Below are 19275 nucleotides of genomic sequence, written 5' to 3'. Positions count from 1 at the left end.
CCTTGCATTCTAGAAGGTAGAGGCTAGGGAGAGGCGGTGGGGGTGGAGTGGTGAACTATGGACTCCATGCCCCTCTAGGTTCAAGAGGTTGGAATTTAGAGGATGGAATTTAGAGGATTCCTGTTGTCTTCACAGGATTTAGGGTGGGATTTAATCCTACATTACCTCTCCATTATGGGTACTTCACCTCAGAAGTCCTACATTCCTGACCTACCAGGGCCCCAGGTAGAGGTAAGTGAGGCACTCTCCTGGGGGCAAAATTTAGGGAAACTCTAAATAGCTCCATAATCAAGATAAATGGTATTCTAAAGAAAAAAAAATTTTGAAAACAAATTGCAAACAAAGCTGCTAATTGCTTTATTTTGTAAACAAAACTCTGAGGGCTGAGATCAACGTGGGAGAGAGAGGTGGGCTGGCCCAAGTGCGGGGACAGATCCTTCATTTGAAATTTTGATACATTGTTCATTATGGACTTTTGCATTAATTTTGATTTTTTAAAAATTTGAACTAAAATATATTTATCTTGATTATTAACCTTTTTTTTCCCCCCGAAGCCATAAATATTGCAACTGAGGCAATATTTCACTTTCACTGGCCTCATCCGAGTCCCAGCCTTTAAAATACTGACAGGTCAACAAAAAGCTACCCACATTTCCTAAAACATTATTCTTAGATAAGGACCAGGCCCTAGAGTACGGATGTCAGGGCGTGAAGTCCCTGCGTCCCGGTGGGTTTTGACCCTAATCTGGGCTTTCCGCACTCGGGTATTACACACCGCGTTCTGCCTGGTCTTACCGGGAGCAGTCAGCCGGCGCACCCGGGCCACCTCTGCTCAGTGCACGTCTGTCCACCTTATGAGATGACCCCTCTCCTCTCAGAGCTACCCGAGTTTCACCCTCCGCCAAGCCCGCGAACACCAGTAGCCCTCTGCGGTCAGAAGCCGGGTACGTGTGATCGCTCCTGCGCTCTCCCACGCGCCCGCGTGACCAGAGGTGCGCGCCGCTCCCAGCTTCTTCCGAGCCGTCCAGGGGCGCGAAATGCGCCCTGCGGGGCAGTGCGCAAGCGCGGCGGCACATCGCGCTTTCTTCCGCTTCCTCCACCGCGGGGCCGGCGGCGCGCTGGCTCTGGGCCGCCCGGTTGGGGGCGCTGCCGACGGGCGCCGGAGACGGGCGGGGGCCCCCGGGGTGGTCGGGGCCGGACTCGGCGCCCCGGGGCGGGGCCGCGCGGGCGGGGATGGGGCGGGCGCGGGGGCGGCTAACCGGGCGGGCGAGCGGCGGCGAACGGAGGAGGCGGCGGACCGAGGCGCACGGTCGGACGCGGCACCATGCGCGGTCCCCCGGCTTGGCCGCTGCGACTGCTCCTGAGGCGCGGCGCAGCCGCCCGCTCCCCCGAGACCAGGACGCTGTCGACGCACCCGGCGTTTGCGAGGCCTGGGGGCGTGGAGCCGGCGCTGCTCGCGGGTGGCTGGGCCGCGCGAGCCCCGCGGCGGTGGGCGGGCGGGGGTCCCGGCGGCCCCGCGGGCGGCGCGGGCCTGGCGCGGCTCCTGGCGCTCTGGTCGCGGCACCCCGGGCTGTCTAGGTGCTGGGCGCTAGCCGGGCCCGTCGCCTCCAGGCTCCCGCGCTCAGCGCTCCCAGGCTGCTCGACCTTGGTCGCGCGGGCCGCGGGAGAGGCTTGGCGGCGCGGGCCGGCCTTGCCTGCGGCCGCGGCGACTCCCGGTCACGACCCGCTGCTGCGGCCCGCGGCGGCCAGGCGCTCGGAGGCGCAGAAGCTCCTGAGCCTGGCGCAGCCCGAGCGCCGGAGGCTGGCAGGTAGGGCCCTCCTCTCGGTCACCGGCGACCTTTCCCGTGCGAGGTCCGGGGCCGGCGAGAGGGGCACTGAGGGGGCGGCAGGGGGCCTGGGGCCATTGGAATCGGTGAAGAGGACAGGGTGCTTTTACCTGGGCGTCCTCCCTAGGGGTACGGACGGAGCGCGCCTGCTGTAGCGGTGTGGATCCGCAGGTGCGCGGACAAGGTGTAGCATATACAAGTGGAGCGGCATCTCCTTGTTACAGTGGTCAAGTCTTTCGCTTTTACTTTGCCAGTGTTCTCAAGTGACCTGGGTTGGTTGGTTGGTTGTTTTTACCCTGTCTTTGTAAAATTAATCGTAGACTCTAGTGAACTTATTTTGTAATATGCCCTTGCACTAAAAAAAAAAAAAAAAAAAACCACATTATTTGCTTCAGGTTAATTTCTTAAGCAGCCAACATTATTTTTACTCCATGAAGCAAAACGATGTAAACCTGTCAGGTTTGTCCTGTTTTTGCCTCACTGAGTGGTAGGCAGGAAGTTACTAAGCTCTTCAGAAGAGTCAGCACTGGCTATGGTCAGTGATCGGTAAACTCTAGAAGGGTTGAGAAACTGCAGATCACAACCCAACTAAGTCTTAACTGAGTAATTTTAGAAAGTAAAAATGAATATTTTTAGAAACAAAATTCAGATTTTGTATAGTCTCATTTTTAGCCATAAATGGAGAAATGTTTAAATGCAAAGTCCTTGTAAGATCTAAACGGTTTTGAGGTTTCTCCAAATCTTCATTTCTTTTAATAAATACTGAGTCTTGTGTGCTAGGCCCTTGGGTTTCATTGGTGAGCAGAAGAAAACCTGGTTCTTGCTCCTGCTGGGGCTTGCAGTTTAGTAGGGGAGAGGCATTAATGAAAAGATCATATGACTAGAGATAAAACTGCAGGTTTGATGAGGGTTGGGAAAGAGGGCTTGTAATGTTCTTAGACTTGAAGCAGGTGAGAATCCCACATTTTTTGTTACAAATCTGTTGCTTTAGGAAGGATAGTCCTAGAGAGTGATCTGTGATATAGGGCAGGCTGGTGTGGTAGAGGAGGGCAACAGAGTGGGAACATTTTACCTCTCACTGACTTTTACAGCTTAGTGGGTTCTTGGTATTACGGAGGTATAAAGAGAATAATGTTGTCACTTGGTTGTGCGTGTATTTTTGATGGAAAATTTTTTTCCTTGTTTCTCTTTTAAAAGAAAAACTTGAAGACTAGAAGTTCTCATTGAACTATGAGCTTCTTGGGAAAAGAGCTGTGTCTGCTTCATCTTTCTGTGTCTAGTCCTTAGCGTGTGTGTGGCACAGAATAGGGCACAGAGTGCCTTCAAAGAAGGAATAAGTGATGGTCCGACCAGGCCCAGGTGGAAACCTGAGTTTAGAAACCCTGAGCACTGCAGGGTGTGTTCATCATCTTCATATGTAATTAAAAATAAGTGTAGGAAATCCAGTTTTGTTTCTGAAATTTTAGATGTCAAGGAAGTTTTTAGGTATCAGGCTCAGGCTCTGTGGCGCCCACGCATTCTGGCCATGATAGGTGGCCCAACCCTGCCTCTGCGCATGGTCACGCTCCCTGTACCTTTGTACCTGTTCCTACATGTCCTGTCTGTTAGCCTGCTCAGAAGACAGCCTTTAAGGAAGCAAGAGCTGTACCTCCTTTTATTTTAAGAAGGGGAGCTAGTTAGATTTGCTGCCTTGAATAAGTGTGAATGTATAATTTGAAGGAGTAAGTCTTGGATTGGTACACTAATTTTTTCCCACCTTTCAAACAAATAATCTGCCTGCAATGCAGGAGACCTCAGTTTGATCCCTGGGATGGGAAGATCCCCTGGAGAAGGGAAAGGCTACCCACTCCAGTATTCTGGCCTGGAGAATTCCTTGGACTGTATAGTCCATGGGGTCACAAAGAGTCAGATAGGACTAAGTGACTTTCACTTTCACAACAAAATATATACATATTGTATTTAACAAGATGAAAGCTCCTTATAAGGACATAGGGTTGCCTCAAAAGACAATATACTATTGTCTATATACTATGTTGCAGCCACTCTGAATGTTGACATTTGTAAGATTGAGAGAACGTTGAGGGGGATCACCATTAATTTGTAACTTATCCTTGTAGGAGCAGCCTTAGATGTTGGCCCATCTCTTTGCAATGCTGGAAATAACGAGCACACGTGTGTGTGTGTGTGTGTGTGTGTGTGTGTGTATGTGTTTACTTTAAATCAAGAGGCTGAAAAACTGAATTGAAGAGAAGGAATTCCAATGTTTGTTAATTTTTAGAGAAAGGAATACAAAAATTCTTCTTCAGAAATTGAGCTATATGATTGAATAGCAGTGTTTTCATCTGTGTTCTGCAGTTTGCTGAACATGCTGCCTTAACTGTGTGACCAGAAAGCTTTGATCTTAAGTGATTTGTATCAGAAACTTTAAAAACAGGGTCTGCCGTCTGAGACGCCTGTAGGTATCTGCTGAAGACTGTCATGTCTATCTCTCTTCTGAAGGAACCACAGTCCTTGATGCTCCCCTTGGCCCTTCCTCCCTGTGTCTCTCTTTGTGTTGGAATTTGTAGATATCTTCCAACAGCTGTGGCCTACAAGGTTGCTCTGCAGTCATTTTTCACTGATAATTTGTCTTATCGTCTTGGTCACAGGAGTCTTAAAAGATGAAGGAGCTCACTGAGGAGCCCCTGTGGCTGATGGGATAAGAGGTAACTGGTCCGAGCTGTGCTCCCGGTCTGGCAGATAGAAGAGGCTGCTGGGGCGTCCAGTGAGTGGGAGGGTGGGAGCACCGTGCATGGAGTTGGGAGCTAGGAGTGAGCCCAGGGCCTGAAGGGGTAGTGGGATGACAATGATGGAGAGTCTTGGTGCAGTGGGCACCACGGAGATTGTCTTGCTCATAATTCCCAGGTGGAAAGAAAGAAAGTGAAAGTCACTCAGTTGTGTCTGACTCTTTGTGACCCCATGGACTGTCCATGGAGTTCTTTAGGCCAGAATACTGGAGTGGGTAGCCTTTCCCTTCTCCAAGGGATCTTCCCAACCCAGAGATTGAACCCAGGTCTCCTGGATTGCAGGCAGATTCTTTACCAGCTGAGCCACAAGGGAAGCCCAAGAATACTGGAGTGGGTAGCCTATCCCTTCGCCAGTAGATCTTCCTGACCCAGGTCTCCTGCATTGCAGGCAGATTCTTTACCAACTGAGCTATCAGGGAATATCAATATCCCAGGTGGGTCACTGGTCAAATGTGGAAGTTGCATGTCCAGCCCTCCACCCCCAAGCTGTTCACTGAAACATGGATAAGGACTTGTGTGGTTTGAGATGAGGACAGTTCTTAGAACCTGATGCCCACCAGGAGCTTTTGCTACATTCATAGTTGAATATTACAGAGCTAGACCATTAAGTGACCAGTATGAAGACACAGAGGAAACCAGTGGAGGTGGTAAGCAAGGAGAGGGCGAGGCACGCTTAGGATGGCTCATCCTGCAGCCCAGGTCGGGAGTGAACAGTTCTCACAGGGATAGTGCTGGTGGTGCAGTGAGGCTGAACCTCAGAAACAAAATTGTTCCAGAAAGCCTGCAAGTGTATTTGCTTCGGAAATAACCACGTTTCAGAGAAAACCTGAACATCCTGTAGCTGTGCTGTGAAACGTGCTAGTCGGAATTGATTCAAGAGTGAAATACCAGATATTGAAGGGACTTAGTATGGGGAAAAAATGTGAATTTTCTTCACGTTTTAATGTTCATTGATGACTAATACTTTGGATATATTGGATCAAATAAAATATGTTATTAAATTAATATTACCTGTTTCTTTTTAATGTGGCACCTAGAAGATTTTAAGTTCTATGGGCAGCTCGCATGGCATGTGTGCTGGACAGAAGTGCCAGCCATGGGCAGCCCCATTGTGGTTACTGCGGCACAGATGCCAGGTCTGTCACTTGCACTCTGGCCTTGCCCAGACCTTTGTCTCCAGGTCACTCCACAGCCTCAGAGGCTTCCTCAGCGCCCCACTTCCTGCTGCCTGTCGGCCCTTCTACCTCTTGCCTTGTCCAGCTTAGCTACTTGCCAGGCTCCTTCACTTCAGCCTCTCACCTGCCCGGGCCCTCTACTCCTGTGTTCTCTGTGGACACTGAAAACTCCTTTCCTCCTCTGTCCCTCCTCTCAGAGAGTGGGACACAGCTGGCAGGGGCACCGGTCAGTCCTGACTACTTGCGGTGCCAGCTGTAATATAGATACTGTGTGTGTGTGCTCAGTCGTGTCTGACTCTTTGCCACCCTATGGACTGTAGCCCACCAGGCTCCTCTGTCCATGGGATTTTCCAGGCAAGAATATTGCAGTGGGTTGCCATTTCCTTTGCCAGGGGATCTTCCAACCCAGGGATCTCCCAGTGGCAGGTGGATTCTTTACCACTAGCGCAAGCTAGGAAGCCTAGTATGTTGATAGATAATAGTGGATACTTATCATTGACTTAGCTTCCCTGGTGGCTCAGATGGTAAAGCGTCTGCCTGCAATGCGGAAGACCTGGGTTCGATCCCTGGGTCGGGAAGATCCCCTGGAGAAGGAAATGGCAACCCACTCCAGTATTCTTGCCTGGAAAATTCCATGGACCGAGGAGCCTGGTAGGCTACAGTCCATGGGGTTGCAAAGAGTCGGACATGACTGAGCAACTTCACTTCACTTCACTTCATCGTTGACTGGATACTGACACTGGGCTGGAGACATCATGTCTGTGTGTCATTTCTCACACTTCCTTGAGGGAAAGGTTATTTTTATTGCCACCTTCTAGATGAATAAACTGAGGTGCAGAGAGTTTGAATGACTCAGTCGAGGTCAGACAGCTAGATGACAGCTAGGGCACTCATCCTGTCAGTCCCAACTTCAGAACTCCCCACGTCTCCCCAAATCTCAGGTCCTGTGGAGTCTAGCTCTTCAGAATGTCTGCATTCATTGTCACCATCCTATCCCCGCTGCCCCTCCTCCCCACTTCACCTTAGTTCCCCTCTTGCCTGGAGCAGGGCAGCCTCAGGTCCTTTCATTTCACTCTACAGCCGGAATGAGTCATTTAAAATACTGTCTCAGGAACACATGTATACCTGTGGCGGATTCATTTCGATATTTGGCAAAACTAACACAATATTGTAAAGTTTAAAAATAAAAATAAAATAAAATACTGTCTCGCTACCCAGCCTGAGGCCCTGTTAGGCCTGCCTTGCTGCAGCGGCCCTGTTCTCTGAGAGCCTGGAGCCTCCTACCTTTTCTCTGCACCACAGTCCCCGCATCAACATTATCCGGCAGCGGCAGCCTTTCTGCTCCCTGGCTGGCCTCACCCTCCCCAGCAGAGGTCCTTGCTGTTTTCTCAGCTTGGCTGTGGGAAGATGAAGAAGACAGATTTTTGTCTCAGAATATGGTTCTGCAGTAGATGAACTGGGTGACCTTGTGCAAGCTCCCTCTAAGTGCTTGAGTTTTTCTCTGGAAAATGAGGATGGTGAGAGCATTGTTGGAGGAGACAGTGCGTAGCAAATGCTTCAGATAGTGGTGGGTAGTTAGTGCCTTAGTCCGTGAGTGACATGGGGCTTGCTGCACCTGCCTAGCTCCGTGGGCAGATGAGTCCTTAAAAGCGCTGTCCTGTGTCTAGCGTAGACAGGCTGTACAACCTTTGCCGCCCCCAGACCTGCCGGTCCAGGACCTGGGTACTGGCCACAGCCCTTCTCCGAGCAGCCTGCCTTTCAGGTTTTCCTTCTTTCTTTTCAAGGAGATTGCTCTCATTCTTTGAATGCCATGACTGGATAGACTTAGGGTAACAGAAAAATGCTTGAAAATACTTAAGAGACAGTAACAGTCAAGCAAGGAAGAGGAGTAAGCAAATGCTGAATGAACCATGGGAAAAGATGGAGACTATCCAGAAGGATTGTGGTTTATTTGGCTCATCCGGTCTGGGGAAGAATCAGAGACGATAGCTGTGGTGCAAATACATGATTCATGAATGTCAGAGATGGTGTTGTTTAGTAAAACCTTAACAGAAATCCAGCTAACCCAAAGCAGAAATTTTTTTTTACTTTGTATACATTTAACTTGTAGAAGATCCAACAAGTCCATCCTAAAGGAAATCAGTCCTGAATATTCATTAGAAGGACTGATGCTGAAGCTGAAACTCCAATACTTTGGCCACCTGATGCAAATAACTGACTCATTTGAAAAGACCCTGATGCTGGGAAAGATTGAAGGTGGGAGGAGAAGGGGACGACCGAGGGTGAGATGGTTGGATGATATCACCGACTTAATGGACATGGTTTTGAGTAAACTCCAGGAGTTGGTGATGTCCAGGGAGGCCTGACGTGCTACAGTCCATGGGACTGCAAAGAGTCGGACGCTACTGAGCGACTGAACTAAACTGAACTTGTAGAAGAAAGAGGCAAATGGCAATAATAATTTTTTTTTTATTTAAAAGGGAGATCCTGAAACGATTTTTTTTAAGGTTGATTATTTTGGCTTTGCTGGATCTTTGTTCCTGCGAGTGGGCTTTCTCTAGTTTCCGCACGTGGGGCTACTGTCTAATTGTGGTGCAAGGACTGCTCATCACAGTGGCTTCTTGTGGAGCACAGACTCCAGGCTTCAGCAGTTGCGGCCCGTGGGTTTAGTTGCCTTGCTGCACGTGGAATTAGTTTCCCGAACACCATGTCACCTGCATTGGCAGGTGGATTCTTAACCACTGGACCACCAGGAAGTCCCTGGAACAAATTTTAATTCAGCCAAATTCCTTTCTTTTTGTAATCATTACATTACTATGTAAGAACTAGTGTGTGTTCATGCTGTGCAGGCTCTTATTTGGAATCATAACTGAATTTGAAAACTAGAGGCGGGAGGGAGAGATGAACCCTGGTAGCACTTTGCATATACGTTACACTTAGGGAAGTATTTGCCAAAGGGAAGAAACAGACTAGAGAGACTACCTGCTGATGACAGATGAAACAGGCCTTCCGGGTTAATTCCTGGGTTGCCAGGACACTGGTTTCTGTGGCCGTGCCCTGCAGAACCTGAGCTACACATGCTCCCGGGACCCTTGGGCTTTCAGTCCTCTGAGCACAGCTATCAGGAACACAGAGTTTTGAAACAAGATCCTGAGTCTTACACCAAGATAAAATGGCACTTGGCCAGGTTTATATTATGCAGTCAGGCATGAGGGTTTCCTGGCTCCTGTAAAGGAGTCATTTCCACATGGACTTTCTGAGCTACCTACCAGATCTTATATTTCTCCTTAGGCTGTTGTTGAACTTTTACATGCTTTTCTTTCCCTCCTTTGCCAAAGTTCAGTTTGTTCATTCATCCAGCCAGTATTTATTGAGCTTGTACTATATGCCTATCCCTGTAGGCAGTCAGGATATAACAGTGAACAAAATAGAAATCTTTTCTCCTAATGGAAAGATACAGTAGATCAGTGAAACTTCCCAAAGGCTGGGAAATGGTGGAAAGAGAATGAAAGGTGTGTCAGGGTTTGTATTATAGATGGGGTTGCAAAGCAGGCCTCCTTTGAGGGGAGGTGTTAGAAGACCCCCAGGAGGGAGAGAGTATGGGCAGTATTCCTGACTTAACAAGCTCATATTTCTCCTAGGGCTGTTTGCCAGCTGAACTACCGATTGGCAGAGTTTGCTCTTAACTCTTTGTATTAACGTTTTGTAAAAGTGAAGTCTTTCACCGAAGTGTTAGCTTTAGGCAAGACATACAGAAGCTATTTGCAGGGTGTTGGGAGCACCCATCCCCCACACTGTGTCCACTTAGGGGCTTCGCCATTGACTGATCAGTGATGGTGCTAGCAGTGGGGGTGGGGGGGGGTCAGGAGATATAGAGGGAGCCCCGGGAGGACTGAACTTGGAAGGTTCACAGTGGCATACATATGCACCCTGCCCCAGTCACCTGGTGCCACTCTATAGAAGGAATCTGTTACTTGTTTGTTACTTCCCTGGAGATGTTTTGTGCACGCGTGCATGCTAAGTCGCTTCAGTCACATCTGACTCTTTGCAACCCTGTGGACCGTAGCCCACTAGGCTCTTCTGCCCATGGGATTCTCCAGGCAAGAATACTGGAGTGGGTTGCCATGCCCTCCACCAGGGGATTTGTCTGATCCAGGGATCGAAACCTGCGTCTCTTATGTCTCCTGCATTGGCAGGCGGATTCTTTACCACTAGCGCTGCCTGGGAAGTTCTTTGACCATGGCTCAGCTGTAAACGTAAACATGTGGATGTGTGTGTTTATTTTTGAAAGGTCATTGGGTGTGTCAGTTTAGGGCCTCCAACAAGCAGATGTCAGAACAGAATTAGATGTATAAGAGATCTACTGAGGTGAACACATGTGAGAGATAAGGCCAAAGGAAGTAGGAGTAGGTGGGCAGAGTCTTTGGTCACAATGCAGGTCTGAAACCATGATCCTTCTTGAAAGCTTCTATTTACTTTCTTAAACTGGATGCCAGTGGAGAGGTACCAGGTGTACATTGCAGACATAAGAATTTCTAGGGTTGTTTTGTGCCTACCTGAACTTAAGAACTAACTAGCAAAAAAGCCCCACAAACATTTGTGTCCTTGGCTTTTCTTGATAACAGTGTGTCTTAGTGGATTGCCTCATGTTGCTTTCCATAGAGTCACCTCATTGTTTTTAATGGCTGCATAATATGTATAAAATACATGTTCCATGATTGACTTAACTTTTCTTCACTGAGGAATGTTTGGAGTATTTTGAATCTTTTGTTGGTATAAGCAATGCCTTAATGAACACCCTTGAGTGTACCTTTTTTTTGCATACACATATGGGAGTGTATCTACACATTAGAGATAGAATTGGTGGACAAAAGGGAGTGTGCAGTTACATTTTGACCAGTAGGATGTCATCACCTTCCACTGCAACTGTAACAGTCTGCATAGCTACTAACAGTGTAAATGCCGCTTCCTTGCAGCTTCACTAACAGGGTGTTGTCAGACTCTGAGCTTTGCCATCCAGTAGATGAAAAATGATACATCTTTGTGGTTAAATTTGCATTCCTTATTATGAATGTAGTTATCTGTGACACATGCTGTTCCTAATTGGATTTTCTCAGTATTTTCTTTTCTGAAAGGATTCTGTGCTTTTGTCTTTTTTTAAGGAGTGTGAACAGTTGTGTTCTTGCCTATTTTTATAATCGTGGTGATACTCTGGTACTTTATTTCCCAAAGCAGTCATATTAAGAAGGAAGGTATCACATATGTAGTAGATGCCCATACCTGCTTTCCATAGCCTACAGTCTTGTGAAATATTAGACATAATCAAGAGCTTTACCTGCATAGTTTGATCTTCAAGCTAAGATACAGTTAGATGCCAAGGAATAACTACGTATAGCATGAATGTAGGAAAAATGTCATCTGAGTGGAACCCCTAGATCAAGAGGCAGGAGGGAGACCAGAGTGGATTTTTGTGGTTAGCTCTCAGTTACTGCTGGGGAAGAAGAGAGGAACAGACCAGGGTGAAGCCAGGTCGTCTGGTCTGGATACTTGGGTAGGATTAGTGCCCTCTACAGACACCCTGCCTGATATGGCCCCAGAACCAGATCTGGCTCTCCTCTTTAGTCAGGGGTCCAGGAGCTAAAGGGAGGAGACTCCCAGCCTCTGAGCATCACACGCTCTGAAAAGTTTATTCGGGAAAGAAGCTGATGAACTCAGCGCCCTATTCCTTGGGCAAAGCACCGATGAACCGGAGAGTTGCTTGTGTTTTCCAGCTGCAGTTGGGTTTCTGGCGGTGTCCAGTGTCATCACCATGTCCGCCCCCTTCTTCCTGGGGAAGATCATTGACGTCATCTACACAAACCCCTCTGCAGACTGCAGCTCCAGCCTGACTCGCCTCTGCCTGGCGCTCGGAGGCGTGTTCCTGTGTGGTGCCGCAGCCAATGCCGTCCGTGTCTACCTCATGCAGACGTCAGGTGCCAGGACCCTGCTCCTGGGCGGCCTGGGTGGGGTGGGTCTCGTGGGATCCCTATGCTCTGGCCCCGCCCCCCAGGTTGGGGATCGTGGTAGACAAGGGACTCTGTGCTCACCCCTCCTCTCCCAGCATTAGAGCTCAGTTGCCTGTGTGCCTCCAGGAGTTTGGGTGGTGGTGCGCAGCCGCTGAGCTGCCCGCGCGGGGCAGCCCCTGCACGTGGCGATGGGTGATGCTGCTAAGTAGCACTGTATGTTCCCTGGATACCCTTTCTGTCCCTTCCTTCTCTCCATCCCCGCTGAGCTGCCCTCGGGGGCAGCCCCTGCCCTTGGTGTTGGGTGATGCTGCTCAGTGTTGCTGTGAGGCCTGTTAGTTGATAGGCAGTGACACCACCATGGTGACAGAGCCTGGGACACCCGACTCCACGTCGATGGCTGGCCGTTTAGCTGATAAACTGTAGATAATTAACCAGATCTTGACATTTGAAAGTTCAATCCAGGAAAGGATTGTGAAAGAGAAGCAGCATTAGGCTGTGAGAAGTTAGTGTGATAAAAGTGTAGACTCCACTGTTGATCACTGTGCTCTGTCATTGGCCGCATGGCCCGTGGTCACTACAGGGAGCTCTGCGCTGGCCAGCAGCGCATGCGCGTGGCTGTGTCTGGTCTCCCACCAGGCCAGTACTTGGGCAGCTGCAGGTATGCAGCTGAGCCCCCACTGATGCAGCTTCTTTTGCCTTGCAGGTCAGCGCATCGTGAATAGGTTGAGGGCTTCTCTCTTCTCCTCAGTGCTGAAGCAGGAGGTGGCTTTCTTTGACAAGACACGCACAGGAGAACTGATCAACCGTCTGTCCGCAGACGCAGCCCTCCTGGGGCGCTCAGTGACGGAGAACCTCTCAGATGGCCTCAGGGCTGGAGCGCAGGCCTCTGTTGGCATCGGCATGATGGTACGTCCCTCAGCTGCTGTGTCCCGTCCGAGCACCCTGGCAGGGTGAGCCGCACTCCGGTGAGCTGTGCTCAGTACTGTGCCGAGGCCTTGGGGACCCGGGGCCATTGACTTGTTGTTGGCACCTGAACCTTCACTTCTTATCTGGAGAACAGACTGTGGCTTTTACAAAAGCCCTGTTGCCTGGGTTCTAAGAACGTGTGAGGGTGGGAATGAGCCCAGGTAGGAAGAGCCCTGGGTGCCGAGTGCTGGACCGAGGAGGAGCACTAGTCTGTCAGTCTGTCCAGCCATCTGTCCTCAAAGGCAGGAAACTACTACTGTCAGTCATCTCTACAGGACCTGAGGGTTGTCCCTGTCCTCCTCCTGTCAGGAGCAGGATGGGCTCCCTCTGCACAGACAGGCAGCTCTGCAATCATTTACCCTCTCCACCCATCACATCTGTTTCTCCTTAGCTGCGGACTGGAGCCCCTCACATCTGCTTGCCTCCATTCATACCAGGTGTCTGAAGACACACCTTCTCCTGTGGCCAGGACAAACGTAGTGGGGCCACGTGTGCAACTTAAATTTTCTAGTTATTGTTGTTCAGTCGCCAAGCAGTGTCTGACTCTTTGTACATGGACTGCAGTACACCAGGCCTCCCTGTCCCTCACCATCTCCTGGAGTTTGCCCAAGTTCATATCCATTGAATCAGTGATGCCATCCAACCATCTCATCCTCTGTCACCCCCCTTCCCTCCTGCCTTCAATCTTTCCCAGCACCAGGGTCTTTTCCAGTGAGTTGGCCACAGTATTCACATCAGGTGGCCAAAGTATTGCAGCATCAGCTTCAGCATCAGTCCTTCCAATGAATACTCAGAGTTGATTTCCTTTAGGATTGACTGGTTGGATCTCCTTGCAGTCCACAGGACTCTCAAGAGTCTTCTCCAGCACCACAGTTCGAAAGCATCAGTTCTTCAGTGTTCTACCTTCTTTACGGTCCAACTTTCACATCCATATATGACTACTGGGAAGACCATACATACCCTTGACTATATGGACCTTTATATATAAAGTGATATCTATGCTTTTTAATATACTGTCTAGGTTTGTCATAACTTTCCTCCCAAGAAGCAATTGTCTTCTAATTTCATGGCTGCAGTCACCATCCTCAGTGATTTTAGAGCCTAAGAAGAGGAAATATGGCACTGCTTCCACCTTTCCCCCTTTTATTGGCCATGAAATGATGGGACTGGATGCCATGATCTTAGGTTTTTTTTTAATATAGAGTTTTAAGCCTGCTTTTTCACTCTCTTCTTTCACCCTCATCAAGAGGGTCTTTTAATTCCTCGCTTTCTGCCATTAAAGTGGTATCATCTGCATATCTGAAGTTGTTGATCTTTCTCCACTAGCCACATTTCCAAAAGGAAAAAGAGGAAATTCAATAGCAGTCTAGTGGTTAAGACTTCACCCTTTCACTGCTGAGGGCCTAGGTTCAATCCTGCAAGCTGTGTGGAGTAGCCAAAACAGTTTTTTAATAAAACAGAAAGAAAGGTGAAATGAGATTAATTTTGATAATAATTTTACTTAACTCAATATAAACAAAGTATTATCAATTCAACATGTATTTAATATAAAAATTATTAATCAAATATTTTTCATATTCAGTTCAGTTCAGTCTCTCAGTCATGTCTGACTCTTTGCAACCCCATGAGTCACAGCACTCCAGGCCTCCCTGTCCATCACCAACTCCCGGAGTTCACTCAGACTCACGTCCATCCAGTCAGTGATGCCATCCAGCCATCTCATCCTCTGTTGTCCCCTTCTCCTCCTGCCCCCAATCCCTCCCAGCATCAGAATCTTTTCCAATGAGTCAACTGCTTTGCATGAGGTGGCCAAAGTACTGGAGTTTCAGCTTTAGCATCATTCCTTCCAAAGAAATCCCAGGGTTGATCTCCTTCAGAATGGACTGGTTGGATCTCCTTGCAGTCCAAGGGACACTCAAGAGTCTTCTCCAACACCACAGTTCAAAAGCATCAACTCTTCGGTGCTCAGCTTTCTTCACAGTCCAACTTTCACATCCATACATGACCACTGGAAAAACCATAGCCTTGACTAGACGGACCTTTGTTGAATCCTAATATGAAAAATGTCTCTATATTGAAAAGCAGAGACACTTTTCATATTAGGATTCTAAAATATACTGTATATTTTATACTTACAGAACATCTAAGTCTGGAAGCTTTCACTGGAAATAATCAGTATTTAGATTTTGTAAAATTTGTGGTTGAAAAGCACACACCAAAATCTCCAGACATACTTAAAACTTTATTGGTAACTGAATAGAAATGGAATATCAGGTTTTAAAATTTAGTTTTAGTTAAAGTTAAAATTTAAAGTGTAGTTCCCTAGCACACTGACCACCTCTCAGGTGACCAGTAGCCATCAATGCTGTCATCTTGGTGCAGTTCTAGACCCTAGAATGAAGACTGTGGCTGATTTTTCCTCATAGGTGGAAAAGCTGAAGTTTCTGACCAGTGTCCCAGAGAGCATTCAGTCTGGAGCAGAAGGCTGTGTTGCCAGAGTGAGCCTGTAAGGTCTACCATACAGAATGGAAGACAGCTTTGAAATCTTGTGTACACTCAGCCAAGAGAGAAGCAAAGCTCTGGGAGAAGGCCCTCCTGGACTAAATAAAGCACCGTTTCCAGATATTAATAGTCTGGGGCTCAGGAAGAGTAGCAGTTGAAGGACAGGGCGTCAGAGGGGGCCTGTCTCAGTACCTTGAGCTGCATAACAGTACCACGAGTGGGGACTCAAACAGCAGAAGTGTATTTCCCGCAGCTCTGGACTCTGGGAGTCCAAGGTCGAGGTGCTGACAAAGGAGGTTCGTTCTGAGGCCGCTTCCCTTGGCTTGCGTGCAGCCACCCTCTCACTGCGAGCTCTGTTCACGTGGCCTTTCGCCTGTGCTTGTGTGGAGAGAGCCGGCTACTCTCTTAAAAAGACAGGATCAGGGCCCTCACCCGTATAACCGCATTTTACCTTAATTCCTTCCTTAGAGGCTCCATCCACATCCAGCCCCGTGGGGGTGTAAGGCCTGTGAGTTCTGGGGGGACACAGATGCTCAGCTGGAGAAGGCAACGGCAGCCCACTCGAGTACTCTTGGCTGGCAAATCTCATGGATGGAGGAGCCTGGTGGGCTGCAGTCCATGGGGTTGCTAGGAGTCGGACACGACTGAGCGACTTCACTTTCACTTTTCACTTTCATGCATTGGAGAAGGAAATGGCAACCCACTCCAGTGTTCTTGTCTGGAGAATCCCAGGGATGGGGGAGCCTGGTGGGCTGCCATCTATGGGGTCGCACAGAGTCGGACACGACTGAAGCGACTTAGCAGCAGCAGCAGCAGCAGATGCTCAGCTTATAGCAGGGCCTCGTAAGGATGCATGCCCTGGGATCTGGCCTTTAGCTCTGGAGGGACTGACATATCCATTCTTTCTCACGGGTCCCTGGACCCGACTACGGTAAGCCTGCTTCCAAGAACCTAATGATGTCTGTACCATACTGTCAGTTTAGTAGTTTACATGTGGGGTCTTCCTCCCACCATTGAGATGTGTGTTCCTGATTCTGCAGCACTCCTTTCCGTGACAGCACCTGCCTCATCCTTCAGAAGGTTATCTCTAAGCATGGAACTGGAGCACAGGGAGGGAGGGTCCTGAGACCATCCCCAGGCTCAGGGACAGCAAGGGGTGTTCCTGCCCTGCCGTGCAGACAGCTTGCCTGGGCTGTGTTGTGTTCAGACCTACTCGATTGCCTCACTGCTCCACCTGTGTCCTGCAGGCCACTGACACCCCAGTGCCTGCTTGTCTGTTCAGGGTGGCCCGTCCCCAGAGGTCAAGGTACTGAGCTCATTGCTGCCTCAGAGCCTCAAGACCACAGGGCACTCCAGGCTCTCTCTCTCTCTGTCTCCCCTGTTTTCTCCCTGACTCCCACCTCCCTCTTGCCTTAGACGGAACTCCCCATGAGTCAGTTACCTCCAGGTGCCTAGGACAGTGTCTGCTGCCTGTAGACCTTAGGTGCTCAGTTGTTGAATGAGTAAACAAGTGAATGATTGCTTGATCCATCCTTCACTTTACATTTCAGTCTGCAGCTTTCCCCAGCATTTTAAGAGAGTCTTCCACTGATGATACTATTTTATAATGAATAATGATGCTAATACCATTTAAAATATAACCACCTAATTGCAGGCTTGGCTATAGGAAAACCCTATTGTGTTCCTTACTCTTTGGGCAACTCCAGTTGTTAGGAGACTCCTTTTGTTGAGTCCAGATCCATTTGCCTGAGATTCCAGTCCTGTGAGCCGTGGAAACAGCTCTAACTTGGTTGTCACACCTCTGCAAGTCCTCCTTCAACTTTGTCATGTGACGTGGGGATTTTTGGTCTTGCTGCCATCTGAGTCATCTCAGGGAGACATTGCTCTGGTTGTTCAGAAGCCCTGTTGCAGACTTGAATACAGAACTCCTGGTGTGGTCTGGCCAGCGTGGAGCAGAAGGGGTCTCCTTCCTCCGTCCCCATTGCTCTGTTGAGTAGTGTGGTCTGATTTGCATAGCACTGGCCCAGCGTTGCGCCGGTGGTGGTACAGCATTGCAGGGCAAAGGGCCTTCACAGCCTCAGAGGCTGTCTGTCATGTTACTCCCGCATGGCGGCTGAATATTCGTGGGGCTTTGTGAAGACCAAGAATGTCTGAAAAGTTCTACCAAACAGCACCTTTAGGCCTACCTGTTAATTTAAACATACACATGTTTACAGTGGGCAGTGAGAGTATCTTGCTACTCTGTATAACACGTATGTTTTGGGTTTTTTGACAGTTTTTTGTCTCCCCTAAACTGGCCACTTTTGTTTTGAGTGTGGTGCCTCCAGTATCCATCATTGCTGTGCTTTATGGCCGATACCTACGGAAACTAACCAAAGTCACTCAGGACTCCCTGGCACAAGCCACTCAGGTAAAGGCCCCTCCCTGGTGTGGTCTCCACTTGGATGAACTCAGAGCCAGGTTATCAGTGGGCAGACCCTAAAGAATGTGTTTAACCTTTCCAAAACGTACGTCCTTTTCCTCGTGTTAGCCCTGCAGATCCTGGAACCCAAAGTACTCTGCGTTCTAGACTCAATTTCTACCCACACCTCAGCACTGATCCCACTTAACTACATCATATGAACTTATGTCACTGTTTTTTATAGGATGAAAAGGCTAATCATATTCTGAAAATAGTTGTTCTGGATGATACTCTATCCTTTATTAACAATAAATGGAACTTTGTAGTGCTGTCCTTGTAATGCTGTCCAGTTTTGTCTTTTTTAAAAATTAAAAATAGTCATTGTATTTTCATTATAAAAACCATGCATATTTATGAAAATAAAATTTTGAGAAATATAAGGAGAAAAAATGCATAATCCTAGCTCTGAATGAATGTTATTAACATTTTGGAGTCTATCTTTTTTATCTTATCTTTCTCACTGCATAAAAATATATTTATCTGCCAACCTTCTCACTTATTTTTCTATCTACCTATATATATGATGTGTGTATGTATGGATACATATTTGTTTCCAAAAGCAGGATTCTTCACATACTCTGCTTTGTAGTCTGTTTTTCACTTAGTTGCATATGACAAGCAGTTTTCTGTTGATAGTATCTTAAACATGAAAACCACATTTTAATTTTGCTTCCCCTGAAATGTTTGTATTATTCTCCCAGCTAGCTGAGGAACGTATTGGAAACATAAGAACTGTTCGAGCTTTTGGGAAAGAAATGACTGAAATAGAGAAATACACCAGCAAAGTGGACCATGTGATGCAATTAGCAAGGAAAGAGGCATTTGCTCGGGCTGGCTTCTTTGGAGCAGTAAGTTGATTATTTTGGAAAGAATGAAAAGTGTAGACGTCGTGATCAGGAGAGATTTGTATTGGATGATTTTATTTATTCTATGTATGGCTCTTGCCATACATAGAAAATACTTCCCTTCTCTCTCAGAACTAAGAATTACCATTCTTAAAAATATTTTGGTGAAGGAGGGGGAGAACAAGTAAATGTAATTAAAGGAAAGGTGGTGAGACCAAAACTGTGGATCAGGCCCTGATTCTGAGTGTGGTCCAGACCGGGCACATCAGCTTCACCTGGAACCTGGTTAGACACGCAGATCCCCAGCTCCACAAAACTCTTAGAATGGGGCTGACGATCTGTCCTTTAGCCCCAGGTCATTCTGGTGTAGGCAGTTTTAAACCCACTGAGGATTAGCCAAAATAATCTCAGTGTGTTCCAGAAAGGGTTATAAGAAAGTTGACCACATTGATCACAAGGAACTCAGGTAGGACACCGAGCTAAAAAATCATCATGATGGCAGAGTCACGATACTTTCAAAGTGGAAAGATGGTAGAGGTGATTCAGTAATGGCCGTAACTGAACAGACAGGAAGCCCTGAGGAGGCACACTTACACACTATGTACATAATGCACAGCAGAGCAGATAAGTCCGGTATCTTATCTGGCTTCTCAGTGCAGCCTGCCCAGCCCACCATGGTAGAATATGTCAGTTTCTTCCACTTAGGGGA

At 48.2% G+C, this 19275-nt stretch overlaps 1 protein-coding gene across 1 annotated transcript in view; it reads left to right on the top strand.

Annotated features, from left to right (window-relative positions):
• The first annotated feature begins 1260 nt into the window (after positions 1-1260).
• The window catches only part of ABCB10 (ATP binding cassette subfamily B member 10), a 34336-nt gene continuing 16321 nt past the window's right edge, over positions 1261-19275 (top strand). Inside the window, exons 1-5 of the mRNA XM_024986813.2 lie at positions 1261-1808; positions 11559-11759; positions 12496-12698; positions 17536-17670; positions 18423-18569. Coding sequence (XP_024842581.1) covers positions 1325-1808; positions 11559-11759; positions 12496-12698; positions 17536-17670; positions 18423-18569 — 1170 coding nt within the window. The 5' untranslated portion in view covers positions 1261-1324. The remainder of the gene's footprint in view (positions 1809-11558; positions 11760-12495; positions 12699-17535; positions 17671-18422; positions 18570-19275) is intronic.

The sequence above is a fragment of the Bos taurus genome, chromosome 28 (assembly GCF_002263795.3).
Source record: "Bos taurus isolate L1 Dominette 01449 registration number 42190680 breed Hereford chromosome 28, ARS-UCD2.0, whole genome shotgun sequence".
NCBI lineage: Eukaryota > Metazoa > Chordata > Mammalia > Artiodactyla > Bovidae > Bos > Bos taurus.
This window is presented reverse-complemented; position numbering and strand designations above follow the sequence as displayed.